General features: G+C 42.9%; 1 protein-coding gene across 1 annotated transcript in view; it reads left to right on the forward strand.

The window, feature by feature from the left end:
• Positions 1–14,188, forward strand: part of ANAPC4 (anaphase promoting complex subunit 4) — a 41,782-nt gene that overhangs the window by 15,158 nt on the left and 12,436 nt on the right. Inside the window, exons 10-19 of the mRNA XM_049789994.1 lie at positions 1,022–1,108; positions 1,460–1,524; positions 3,303–3,345; positions 3,664–3,740; positions 5,496–5,596; positions 5,673–5,724; positions 8,624–8,679; positions 11,967–12,013; positions 12,696–12,752; positions 13,037–13,093. Coding sequence (XP_049645951.1) covers positions 1,022–1,108; positions 1,460–1,524; positions 3,303–3,345; positions 3,664–3,740; positions 5,496–5,596; positions 5,673–5,724; positions 8,624–8,679; positions 11,967–12,013; positions 12,696–12,752; positions 13,037–13,093 — 642 coding nt within the window. The remainder of the gene's footprint in view (positions 1–1,021; positions 1,109–1,459; positions 1,525–3,302; positions 3,346–3,663; positions 3,741–5,495; positions 5,597–5,672; positions 5,725–8,623; positions 8,680–11,966; positions 12,014–12,695; positions 12,753–13,036; positions 13,094–14,188) is intronic.

Consider the following 14,188-nt stretch of genomic DNA (forward strand, 5'->3'; position numbering starts at 1 on the left):
AGGATTGCCCAATTGAATATGGAGGGTTGCAAAGAAGAGGTTTTTTTTTTTTGTTTTCATTTTTAACATTTTTATTAAATGACTATGCGACGTTCAGTTAAAAATTTGTTGATGGTTCAGTTATACTATGTCTAACACTCATTCCTTCACCACCAATGTCTCCAGTGTTCCCCATCCCAACCTCTCCTCTACACCCCAACTTGCCTCTGTGGCAGACACTTTTCTTCTCTCATTGCAAATAATTTGTTTTAAAATATATGTATGACTTATTGTCACCAAATATTTGACTCACATATCTAATTTATTCTACTTTAAAGTTTAAAATTAATTTGAGGAGTCTTGGGGGCCGAACAGGGGATCTATATACTCTGAGGGGGCTATTTCTGGCTCAGTGCTCAGGGATTATTCCTAGTAATGTTTGGGGGAACCTTATCATTGCCAGGGATTGAACTAGGATTGGTCTCATGCTAGACAAGGCTTTTAATTCCTCTGCTTATCTCTCTTTCTCTGTATATATCAGTTTATAGACCTGGAATTGAGTAAAAATTTGTCAGGTGAAAGGGAATATCACAAGTGGAAAAGTTTAAACCCTGGCTTAGTGTCCATAAAATAAGTCTTGGGCTGGAGAGATAGTACAGCACGAAGGGTATTTGCTTTACATGTGGTTGACCCAGGTTTGATTCTTAGCACCCCATATGGTTCCCCCAAGCATGGCAGGGATCATTCCTGAGCACAGAGCATGTGGACTCCCTAGTCCCCAAAATACATCTTATTTGTAAAAAGCTGGATGGTATCTGTCTTACCAAATACAGGCTCAAGAACATTTCATAGTAAGCTTCAGTGTATCCTCAAGTGTTTGATAGCCAAGTGATAGGGTGGTCCAGGATTTTCTCCCTTTCTCAGACTTAATCAGGTGAAAATGGGTTTCTTTGAGGCAATAGGAAGCAGCCCTTCATTTAGTTAGCACCCTGATTGAAACTTTTTTAAAAATCACTTTCCTGCTTCCTCCTCTTGTGAACAGTATATAAATCTGTCTCTCACGTGCATGTGCGAAGCATGGGAAGAAATCCTGATGCAGATGGATTCGCGCCTCACCAAGTTTGTACAGGTAACTAACTAACTGGCCTTCAGGAAATGCCCAGTGCCCTGTTTTCTTCCTGAGGAACATGAAGAAGTAGAAAGCTAAGACGGTGATTTCTCTCAAGGGACTTGGTCCCATCTCACCCAGCTTTCCTCAGGAAGGGGCTTTTTTCCCCCCTGGCATTTCACGATGGGCACCAGGCTGAGTTAAAGATGCTGACTGGCTTGTGTCCAGTAATTGGTATTTGGGGATGCCACTGCATATGCATGAATTTGAGGAGAGGCTGAGGAGAAGAAAAGGGAGTCAGATCCTGTAATTTTATGTGAAGACTCTTATGGTTGAAACAATACCTGTCATGGTCTTATCTGCTTCTTCTAGGAAAAGAACACAACGACCTCAGTGCAAGATGAGTTCATGCACTTGCTGCTGTGGGGGAAAGCCAGGTACTCAGCCATATTAGAAGCTCTGGCATTCTTTTCTGCAATAAGAAAGTAATTTTTTATTCCAAACTTCATTTTGTGGTAGAAGAGAAATCTGGTATAAAACAACAAATAAGTGATATCTTCCAAAACTTTTCTATGTACATATATATTTCTTTTATATAATTAATATTTCATGTGTGTATACAAATACGTAATTTTATTTAAAATTTATTTTTGGGCTGGAGTGAATCTCAGCGGTAGGGTGTTTGCCTTGCACACGGCCAACCTGGGTGGACCCAGGTTTACTCCCTGTTATCCCATATGATCCCCTGAGCCTGCTAGGAGCGATTTCTCAGCACAGAGCCAGGAGTAACCCGAGTGCTGCTGGGTATGGCTCAAAAAATAAATTATATTTGAGGACCCACCAATGATTTCTTGGGTCAAATGCACCCCAGAAGTCCAATGTGGAAGCTTGAGGATAGGTTACCCCTGGAGTCCTGTGGCTTCGAACTCCCTGGACCAGCTAAGTCTTGCTGGGGATCAAACCAGGTTGGTGCATGTGAAATTTTTACTTTTCTTCATAATATTCTGGACCCACATTTGAACGACTTGGGGATCCAACCTGGGTTTGCCATATGCAAAGCCTTACCAACTGTGCTATTGCTCCCCCCACTCCACTCCCATATTTGCACTTTTTTGTTTGTTTGTTTTGGGGCCACACCTGAGGATGCTCAGGGGTTATTCCTGGCTATGTGCTCAGAAATCGCTCCTGGCTTGGGGAACCATATGAGACGCTGGGGGATCAAACTGCGGTCTGTCCTAGGCTAGCGCAGGCAAGGCCTTGCCTCTAGTGCCACTGCGCTGGCCCCACATTTGCACTTATTAATGTTTAAATTAAAGGGCAGTTTATTTGTCTTATTTTGATCTTAAAAAGGACCTTTCTCATCTTGAGAGTATTCAGAATGGTTCTCTTTACTTCTAATGCTTTACTTCTTATTAACATGTTTGTAGTGCTGGGGCTCAAACCTGGAGCCAGGCATGCACTTTACTACTGTGCCTCCCCACTGGCCCTTCTTGCAGGTTTTATTTTTTTAACACTTATAAAAATGAAGTTAATTAACTTTTTTGATATTTTAATTTTTTAATTAATAAATTTTAATTGAATCACCATATGATACAGTTAGAAAGTTGTTCATGATTGAATTTCAGTCATACAATGTCCAGTCCAATACCCATCCGTCACCCATTCACATTTCCCACTACCAATGTCCCCAGTTTTCCTCCCGCCTTCCCCCTAATCTGCCTCTATGGCAGACATTTTTTCTCTCTCTTTCCTTTTAGACATTGGTTTTCAATATTTTTAGTGAAGGGGGATATTATGCATATCATTTTAATCTCCTGTTAGCACCCAATTCTTGTCCCCTCTCAAGCTTTTTCATGGTCTCTGTTTCATTCTGTATATGGGTTCCCAGTGTGGTTACTTTGATCACATGCTATGGAAGACAACATCCCCCTCTCCTTTCCCGCATAGTTTAGTCATTTCCCAGCATAGTTGATGGGGCATGACGCTGTCCTTCACCCTTCACCGACTCTGTCACTCGAGCCTTCGATCCCTGTTCAGACAGATTCTTCATTGATCATATTTTAATAAACTTCCTTTAGAAGCACAGCAGGCTTAAGTTTTTGTTGGGTTATTTTTTTTATATGGAATTTGTTTATGCTTTTGATTTCACAAATGCTTTTGAAGCATTTGTGGTGTTGAGTAGAAAAGACTAGAAATACTTTCTTTTTCTTTGTAGTGCTGAACTTCAGACTCTTCTAATGAACCAACTAACTGTGAAGGTGAGATTCAAATGTCATTAAATGGATGCAAACCCATTTCTGTTATTACTGTTGTGATAGTGTGTGTGGGGTGGGAGGATGGGGGAACATTTGTCGCAGTGCCTAATCGTCCTTCGTGGCACAGCAGGTCACCTACTTTGATACCTAGATTGCACTTGGTAACATGGAGTAGTGCCTGGGTTAGAACTCGGGGCCTTATGCATGCAAGGCAAGCACTCCATCTCACCCATGGGCCCTTCAATAATGTTTTTGTCGGGGCATGTAGTATACGAGCTATATACTAAATATTTGTTCTTTTTTTTTTTTTACTTAATATAGGGCTTAAAAAAGCTTGGCCAGTCTATAGAGTCTTCCTATTCCAGCATCCAAAAATTAGTTATAAGTCATTTGCAGAGGTATGAGCTTTTTTGATATTGCATCTGCTGTGCATTGTTTTTGCCATGTGGCTTCTTTCTTCTAGCACTCTCTGGTTCCCTTGTTGCATGGGCCTCTGAGGGAAATTTTGGTTTGCCCGAGACCAGAGAAGAATCAGTAACAGTAACAGGGCTTTGTGGAATCACTTTCCCCTTGGCTCTCTTTGAATGTTTCTTCCTCTTCTGCCATAGCCTGGCAGTGCATTTGTGACTGGGACCACTGCCTTTAAGTGTGTTTAAGAATCATTTTTTGGTCAACAAAGCACATGTGTGTATTTTTGCATTTAAGCCTGGGCAAGGTGTTTGCCAGGAACAATTGTCCTCGTTTTATTCAAGAAGCTGAGTAAATAAATAAATAAATAAATAAATAAATAAATAAATAAATAAATAAGCTGAAGTTTGCGGTGGTTGGTTACTAGGCCCAGAATTCCTGTAGGAGTCCAGACCATGTCCCGGGTATCCGAATGTCCTGCAAGTTCTGAGCAGCAGCTCAGTGCAGCAGCTGGTGGATGGGTTTTTAGATTTTTGATTGAATGGGGGTGGTGGTAACTGGAGTTTGGTTCAAATCCAGCGGTAGCCAGGCCTTCCTACTCCTGGCTCTGCTCAGGAATCACTTCTGGTGGCGTTAGAGACCAAATTGTGGTTGACCACATGCAAGGCACGCTCCCTACCACTGTACTACCCTTCTTCTGTGTTTATTTGGATAAATTTTTTTTATCCAAGCTCTTGGCCAGCTTGCTCTCCCTGCTTCTCTCTACAAGCACTGGCAGTGCTCTTTGGCCCCAGTCTTCTGAATCCCACATGGCCCTCAGGTATGATCTTGGCAGTGGAGCAGAGCCTGGTTCCTTTCTATAACTCCTAGGACCGTGTCCCATGCAAACGGTTAGCACACATGCCTCTGCTGAGCTTTACCAGAAGCTTAGTCAAAGTAAGCCTGTGGTCTCCAAGTCTGGGCTTTTGCTCCCTTTTCTTCCTGCTGGAGCACCTCTCCCTCCTCTTCACTAGCTCTCTTCTGCTCTCAGTGCAGAGTTTTAATTCAGAGAAGCCGACCCAGCCCCCAGAACAGACAAGGCTCTTGCCTTGCACTCGCACCTGTACAGTCACTTCATGGCATTTGCATGAGTTGCAGCAGTGCCATGTCTCATGTGTGTTAATGTCTCACCCATTGGCCTTACATTCCCATGTGGACTTGTTGGTTGGACTCCCAATATCTTGCACAGGACCTCACCTAAAGTTAGAAGTAATACAATACAAAATAAATATGAGTGCATAGCTGATGGGTGAGCAGCAGGACTATGAGGTTACCATTAAAATGCAAGGGCTGAGGCCAGAGCACTAGTACAGTGGGGAAGGCATTTGCTTTGCAGGTACCTGGCACTAGGTTTTATCTCCAGGATCCCATACCCTCGAGCACTACAGGACTAGTTCCTGAGTTCAGAGCCAGGACTAATCCCTGAGCCCCACTGAGCATGGCCCCCAAACCAAAATATTAGCTAAAATAACATGCCAGGACTAACTGTGGGACATAATGCTGTGATCATGTTTTCATCTCAGTAGCTATGATGCCTGAATGATCCTATTCAAGCTGCAGAGATGACTTGGAGACACGTCCATTTCTCTTAGATAGCTAAAGATGCTATCAGCATTTTATATTTGAACATGTAGAAATGCTCGGTTAGCTGCCTGCAGCTTTGAAGCCAGTGCTGATGCTGACTTCTCTCTCCTCTTTATTCCTAGTGGCTCTGAGTCCCTATTATACCACTTGAGTGAACTGAAAGGAATGGCCTCCTGGAAGCAAAAATATGAGCCTCTTGGACTCGATGCTACAAGAATTGAAGGTAGTCATTGAATTTCTCCACATGATGCAGTAGACCCATGGCTTATTTGATGAGGTTCCTCTTTTCCTCCCTCTAGATGCCATCACTGCCGTGGGGTCTTTCATTCTTAAGGCAAATGAGCTTCTTCAGTAAGTATTGGGTGGTCCTGGAATCATGGCCCGACACCTTTGTGCCTTTGCCTTAGTTAAGAACCAACTAGGAGAGCCTGGAGGGATAGAGCAGTGGGAAGGGCATAACCTTGCATTGGCTTACCCGGGTTCAATCCCCAGCATTCCATATGCTCCCTCAAGCTTGCCAGGAAAGATTTCTGAGTGCAGTCAGGAGTAACACCTGGGTCCTGCTGTGTGGTTCAAAAACAAACAAAAAAGTGAAAAAGAACCTACTAAATTGTTATGTTTTCCTTTGAACTTTTTGTTTTGTTTTGGGGCCATACCCGGTGATACTCGGTTTACTCCTGGCTATGTGCTCAGAAATCGCCCCTGTCTTAGGGGAACCATATGGGATGCCAGGGTATTGAGCCCTGGTCCGTTCCAGGTCAGTGCATGCAAGGCAAATGCCTTACCGCCTGCGCCACTGCTCCGGCCCCTGAACATTTTTTTTTAATTATCTTTATTCAAACACCGTGATTACAAATATAATTGTACTTGTATGATTACAGTCATGTAAAGAACACTCCCCTTCACCAGTGCAGGATTCCCGCCACCAATTTCCCAGATCTACCTACTCCCCACCCCACCCACACCTGTACTCGAGACAGGCTTTCTTTTTCCCTCATTCATTCACATTGTTGTGATAGTTTTCAGTGCAGTTATTTCTCTTACTGCACTTATTCTATGTGGTGAGCTTCATCTCATTAGCTGCACCTACATGGGAGGATGGAAGGAAGTAAGGGTTGGGACTGAGGCAGTATAATATTAGAAATGAGCTTTGTAGGGCAGTATCAAGGTCCCAATACAAGATGGATATTATGGATATATAGAATATATGCACACAATAATATCAATACGAAAAAAAAAAGAAGAAATTTCCACCGACTGTCCCCATATAAACCAGTGCTAGAACAGCCTACCCTCCTCCCAGAGTGCATTCCCATTAGTGTAGGGGGAGATAGGGGGAAAGCCTGTTGACCCCTATAGAGTCCACCTAGACCGGTGCCCAGGGAAAGACTGAAGTCCAGGGGAGAAAAACCCTATACCTGGCAAGAGCTGGTCTCCAGAATCAAGGATGAAATCGGAAGCCAGATGTCTGCCCGCCCTCCTCCCCATGCACCTCCCTCCTGGAGTACGGAGGGAGGGGGGAACCTGAGGACCACTAAGAGTCCACCTGAACCCACTTCTGGCCATCTGAACTGGCACCCAGGGAAGGCCTGGAGTCAGGGGAAAAAGACAAGGACGGCTGGGGGTCTGCCAAGCCTCCCAGCATTCCCCAGGCTAGGGAGAAAAGCTCTGGTATGGGGCTTCCCCAAACCCTATACCTGGCAAGAGCTGGTCTCCAGAATCAAAGAGGAAACCGGAAGCCAGATGTCTGCCTGCCCTCCTCCCCATGCACCTCCCCCCTGGAGTACAGAGGGAGGGGGAACCTGAGGACCACTAAGAGTCCACCTGAACCCACTTCTGGCCATCTGGGCTGGCACCCAGGGAAGGCCTGGAGTCAGGGGAAAAAGACAAGGACGGCTGGGGTCCTGCCAAGCCTCCCAGCACTCCCCAGTATCAGTTTTTAAGTGGTTAGTTCTTAAAATGAGCTTTACCAAAATAATTCCTTTTTTCTAATTGTGACAGGCATTTTTTTCTGTGAGAGTTGGCACAGCTGTATGACAGTGTCAGAGATGGTCACTCTTTAGATCAAGGGTTCTTCTACTGTACAGAGAGGTTCATGGTTCTGACCTACATCTCCAGGAATGTTCAGAAACTTTCCACTCACAAGAGGCATTGATATTTAGGGATGAAAAGTGCAAGTTCTACCTGTTTAATTATCTCACAGAGATGAGCTTAAAGAGTTTCTTTTGGGGCCGGGCGGTGGCGCTAGAGGTAAGGTGCCTGCCTTGCCTGCGCTAGCCTTGGATGGACCGCGGTTCGATCCCCCGGCGTCCCATATGGTCCCCCAAGCCAGGAGCGACTTCTGAGCGCATAGCCAGGAGTAACCCCTGAGCGTCACCGGGTGTGGCCCAAAAACCAAAAAAAAAAAAAAAAAGAGTTTCTTTTCAGTGCAACTAGCTCTTGCAACCAAAATCAAGCATTTTGATAAAATGAGAATTACTTCCAGGCATGGAAAGATAGTACAGCAAGTGGGATGCTTGCCTTGCACACAGTCTGATCCCAGGTTTAGTCCCTAGTACCATATATGGTACTCCAAGTCCATCAGGAGTGATTCCTGAGTACAGAGCCAAGAATAAGCCCTGAGCCCATCCAGCCAAGCATGCTCATTCCAACCCCCCCCCGGGGGGGGGGGGGCTACTTCCATTTATAATACTTAATTTTAGAGCTACATAGCTCTAAATTCAGTGTATGAGTTTTGGTTATTATAAGCATCAGAAATAACCTAAAGCAAATCACCCTGACTATCAAGATAGTGACATAATACAAATTCAAAATAATTCTTTCCTCTTGGGCTCGATGTGGTTTCTTTTTCTTGACCACTGAGGGTGGTGGTGGTGGTGGTTGTTTTTTTTAACAGAATACTGCTGAGAACTGCTTTTTCCCAATTTCTCTTATTTGCAAAGGTAGAAAAGAATTTCATACTATACTGAATGCTTGGCAGGACTATCCCCCAGTTTCTGGCAAGGCTGTTAGCACCAGATAGGATCTGAGTTATTTGCTTTATTTTTTGAAAAGAATCGAGCTTCGCTTTTTTTTTGGATTTTATTTTTAGGTATGTGTATAAGATGCTGTATAATCTGCTGCTTGAGAGACTTAAATTTCCTCTACACAGGGTAAAATTGGACAGTAAGGATTGTATTTTTTGCACCACAGTGGAACAGTGATGCATGTAAGTATTTAATTTCTGATATATTTATTTTTATCTTTTCAGAGTTATAGACAGTAGCATGAAAAACTTCAAAGCATTTTTTCGGTGGCTATATGTGGGTAAGTTAATTGAATGAAACTTTCTTTTTCTTTTAACACATGAGAATTGTGGAAATATCAACTCAGAACGTTTCGTTATGCCAGTAAGCTTTCAGATACCCTTAAAAGCATAGATAATAGTTTAAATCAGGAGTCTCAAGCTCAATTTACCTGGGGGCCGCAGGAGGCAAAGTCAGTAGTAAGCCTTGAACATTGAGGGGTGTGACCCAAACAACTAAAACAAAACAAAACAAAAAAGGATTCCTCTAGGGCAGGGCCACAAAATGTTGTAGGAGGGCCGCAAACGGCGGGCCGCGAGTTTGAGACCCCTGGTTTAAATGAAGCCCTTTCTGTCCTTTACACAGCTTTCACTTTATTCCTGGTCCAGTTTCCTGAACACCCCTGCCTACTCCCTAGGAGGCCCAGGCACAGCGATTGTTGAGTTCTGTTCTTTCTTTTGTTTATGTTGTTACTTTGGAGCCACATCCAGTGATCCTCAGGGGTGTCCCTGGCTCTGTGTTCAGGGGTCACTCCTGGTGGTGCTCAGGGGACCATGTGGGATAAAAGAGATGGAACCCAGGTCAACTACATGCAAAGATGAGCGCTCCGACCCTCTCTTTTATTCTTTCACCTCATGATTGCTCCTGAGTTTGTGCCTTGTTTGCCATGCTAGGTGTTAGCAGAGAGGGAGGAGAGGGAATGTTCTCTGACATAGTCTGAATAACTTACCCTGTTGTAGACATTGACTTTCTCTCTCCAAGTCCCTGTTGCCCATGTTGGTCACTATTAGCTACATGGGTCTTTAAAGGTGCTGCAAATTCTAAAAAGTCATATCCCCTTATCCATAAAGTTACATACCCACTTATACTTGTCTCCTCTAAGTACTCAGCCTCCACCTTTCATTTGTGGCTTCTGAGTTGCACATAATTAGAGCATTTCTGGACCACTTCTGCCAGGCAGTGCTGTTTTAGCTAAAGAGAATCCTACCCATCTCTGAATCACAGCACCTCTGCCTGAGAAGGTGATCAATAAGCACTCAGTGGCTGGATGTGGATTGCTCCAGTGCTCTCTCGTGGCATGTGTATATCAAGTCATTTGTATTTTAATTGTTATTATCTTGTAATAACTTAAAATTACCCACTTCCCTCCAACATAGGTGAGATATATTTGTTAAAGCATCCACTATGAAGATTCTAAAAAAAAAAATCAATGGTACATGATCTGTAATGTGCTAAAATCCTTTAAACAAAGGCCCAGGTCTTCAGTTCTGATATCTTAAAATCAGATACCAGTTAATCAACCAAACATAATTGCTTTTGTTTATAAAAACGTGCTCTACCCTTGCTGACATTTGAAATTCTTAGATTTTTCTCAAAACCATACCGACATTAACCAGAATGGGGAGCCAGAGTATTTGCCAGGACAGCCTATTTAATAATACAGGTTGATAATGAGAATAAATTACAATATTAAATGGAATGAGGTCTTAGGGATAATCTTCTTTTACAGAAGTTATTTGGTTTCACTTACAATTATGGGAAGCAATTTAGGCAGTTTATAGTCTCATTGCCTCTCCTCGCTAATTAAGAAACATGTTTAGAAGGGAATGATTTATTGCCCAGCCCCTCTGTTATCATTAGAGCAGGACATTGGGGAACGGAATTGGAGCACCAGAGATGCACTTGCAGTCTTGCTTTGGCTACCAGCTAGCTGTGTGGTCACTAGTCAGCTGTCCTTTTTGGAGATGGTCTCTGTGAAAGGAGGATTTCTGTGATCTTGCTTTATCCTGGCATGTCTGCACTGGTTGTTTTGGGCCACAGTGGCTGAACTCAGGGCTTTCCCCTATCTTTGTGTTTCGGTGATCACTCGTGGCAGTGCTGGAAGGACCCTTTATGGTACCAGGGATTGAACTGGGGTCTGCTGCATGCAAGGCAAGCGCCATACCCGCTGTATTATCTCCAGCCTCCAGAGCATGTTTTGGATTGTTAAACAAACAGATGAGGGAATTTAGATGATGACTGAGGTTTTAATCCCCAGATGATTTAGAAATTTTAATCTGTAACAGTGTCTGAAGTCATCTGTCATCTGTCTGTGTGAAGGTGCATCCAACAAGCTTTGCTCCTGACCAGATAGGGGAGGAAGCTTTGGTGCCTCTAGACTCAGAAGACCGTCATAGAGAAGTCCTACGTGGACAGTCAAACTCCTGCGTTCCAAAGAAACTAGATAATATGCCAATATATTAGTGTGTGTCTGTAGGCGGCAGAGAAGCCAGGGGGAAAGAAACAAATGTATTAGCTTTGTCAGGCTTTTGAAAGAAAGCATTGTTTTCCTGAGGGATGATAAGGCAGAGAGGGCGCTTGCCTGGCATGGGCTGACCTGACGTTGTTTGTAGTATTAAAGAAGAGACACTTCACCATGTCCAAAGGCAGTCCCTGCCCTCTGAGCCTTAGTTGAGACGGGTTGGTCTAAGATTGGTGGTAACAGGTTGAAGGGAAGGAGAAAATGAAAAATAACAGTGTCAGGTGTTAGCACAGGCATTTAGAACCTGAAGCATAAATCAAATTGAAATTCTTTGCCCTGTGGTTTTTATTAGAGAAACTAATCAAGTCTTTGTAGGTGAAAGAAACTGTTGGGAATGGAAGGTTTTAGTCCAAAGTCTAAACACATTTAGGCTTTGAGTGCCTGTGTGTTTGGATTGTGGTTTTCCACAAATTTTTCTTTAAAGTGATTTTTTTTTATCGTTTTCTTTTAGTTTAGTCACTGTGAAATGATGGTCATAATTGGGTTTGGATTTCAGGCAAACAATGTTTCAGCCCTGATCCCTCCACCAGTGCCCCCTCCTGCATTTGCCCTCACCCTCCAGTCTGCTTCTTCTGTAGGTGCTTTTTATTTTTGTAATTAAATTTTTGCACTGGTTTCATACATGACTTTACTGCCCCCTCCCAATTGAACGCACCCCTCCACCATAAATGTTACCCCCTCCCTGTCCTATCCCCTTGCCCCCTAAATGGCATGTTTCCTGCCAGATTTTAGTTCTCATGTTCTTTCTTTCCACTGCCACTGGGCATTCCTTGTTCCACCATTGTGTTTCTTTATATCCCGCACAGGAAAGAGATCATTTTGTGTGGGTGGGTGTCTCCCTCTGACTAGTGTCACTTAGCATGATATTCTCTAGTTTCCTCCAGGTGGCAGGTGACCTTTTCTATTATAGCTGAGTAATATTCCCTTGTGTATATATACTATTATTTTATTATCCAGTCATCTGTTCTTGGAGCCTTTAAAGTTTTTGCCTTCAAATTTATTGTCAGCAATGCTGAGGATGACAGAAGACCATGTGCTTCCCGAGCTGAATAAGGTGAGTTTGTAAGTGGCGCATGTGACTCTGGAGTAACCCCTGACCATTGCCAAGTAGGGTCCAAAAGGCAAAACAAAACAAAAGAAAATTTCAAAAAATGAATCATATCCTTTGCTTTCGGGGGAGGGGGTCTGGTTGTGCAAATCAGAGGAACTTGCATTAACTCTTTTCTCTGACATACTTTTTAGTTTTATTTTGGGCAAGCAAATATATTCATTATGGGGAGGATTTAAGCATGTGATTGTTGCGGGCACTGAAGAGGGGTAGGCTGAAAGTTGGGCATTGCAAGAAGCAATCATCAGCAGTTAAGCCAGCCAAATGATGAACCACTTCTCTAGTTCTGGTTCCACTTCTGGATGGGCAGGGCCCTGGGTCAGGAGCATAGATGGCTCTAAGTAGCCAACTTAATGTGAGGCCTAGGATAGAGCAACCCTGTCCCTGTTGCATTCACAAAGGGGACATTGCTCCTGGCAGGCTCGTGGGAACATATGGGATGTCAGGGGTTGAACCTGGGTTTGTCCTGTGTGGCCCCATGCAAGGCAAATCTTCTACCTGCTGTGCTATCACTCAGGCCCCCTCCCATGGCTTTTAGAGTCAAATGTATATACTGTTTGTTTTATTGGGAAGTTTTTGGTCTTAATTTTTAATCTTGATTCCCCCCCCCCCTTTTTTTTTTTGATAGATGACTCAAAAAGATATCACATTTGTTGCTGAATTTCTTACTGAACATTTCAATGAGGTAGGAATCTGGTTTTTCTTTAATGGCATTTTAAAAAATATAATTGAGATGAACCTGGATCATTCTAAGAAATGGTCATGTCTTTGGTTGAAGTTTTCATAACTTTTTAACTGTTGAAATAACTATGGCAGTACTTACTAAACACAAATCCTGTTTATAGATCTTATGAACCTAGAAAAGAACTGCCAGTATCTACTCCCTTAAATAATGATTCAAGTTTGAATCTGAGAAGGTTTTTTGTGAGTTGACTTATGAATTAAACATTGTTTTTGTTTTTTTTCTAGGCTCCAGACCTCTATAATAGAAAAGGAAAGTACTTTAACGTTGAAAAAGTTGGTCAGGTAATGGCTTTGGATTGAATTTAGTTACTGTTTCCTAGTTTGTTAAGGGAGTGAAAACACATTGGCAGTGTTAGTGTTTATTATCCAAAGTCAATGGAAAGTTCTTCAGTGTCATATTATCTAGCAGCCCTGCTCTTGGTGTCTAAAGAATAGCAGTTTTGAAATGCTTTTCAAATGTCTGAATGAGGCTATTTATTTTCTGATTGATTATTGGGTCCTCAAAGAATCTTGGGTTATACATCTATTGCTTGGAGATAGGTATAGCAATTCAAAAAAGAATGGAAAATTATTAATTCATTTGAAAAGAACAGTTTCACTATATGCTATTATGAATGTTTTAATGGAAAATAGCTACAAAACAAAACAGAAAAAGACTTAGTAGAATGTCATTATGTGTTACAAGTCAGCCCCTGAAGAGGATGAGGCCTTTTCCCTCCAGCTCGGAGCATGCATCTGCCACCCTGTCCAGCCGAAGGTTCTGAGGTGAAATGGCGAGTAACAGCTTGCAGACAGTCAGGCTTGTGGAAATATTAGCTTTATTCGGTCGACAAGACTGAAGTCCAAGGTCTCAGCCTCAGTTCCAGCCAACCACCCCTTGCCTTCCACAGACCATTGTTTTTATCCCCCAGAATCAGGTACCACCCAGTGGTGGGATCAGGTACCACCCAATGGTGGGAGCAGAATCAGGTACCACCCTAGGGTGGGGGCAGAATGCCAGGTCACATCCTAGGGTAGGGCACAATCACCGATCAGGGTAGGGTCAGTAACATAATAATCTCATAAAATGTTTACATACACAACAATTATGTCATATTTTTACAAAGCTCTATGTCTTGCTTAGTAGAAATCAGTTTCTCCTATTTGCTCTGTGTCTTGCATTAGTAGAAATCAGTTTCTCCTATTTGTTTCTCCATTCAGTTGGTTTTGTGTTTTGGTTAGTAATAAGAAGCAAATCTGGCCTCACCATGGGTATTAGAAAAGGAAAAACAGTAGAATTGCTTTTTCAAAACCTAGCTATTCTTTTTGACCACACTAGAGCCTGGCAAAGGATAGCATCTTCCAGCTTCTTTTCAGTGTTGGCTTTTTCTAAATTAT

This window comes from Suncus etruscus, chromosome 16, assembly GCF_024139225.1.
Source record: "Suncus etruscus isolate mSunEtr1 chromosome 16, mSunEtr1.pri.cur, whole genome shotgun sequence".
In the NCBI taxonomy this organism is placed as follows: domain Eukaryota; kingdom Metazoa; phylum Chordata; class Mammalia; order Eulipotyphla; family Soricidae; genus Suncus; species Suncus etruscus.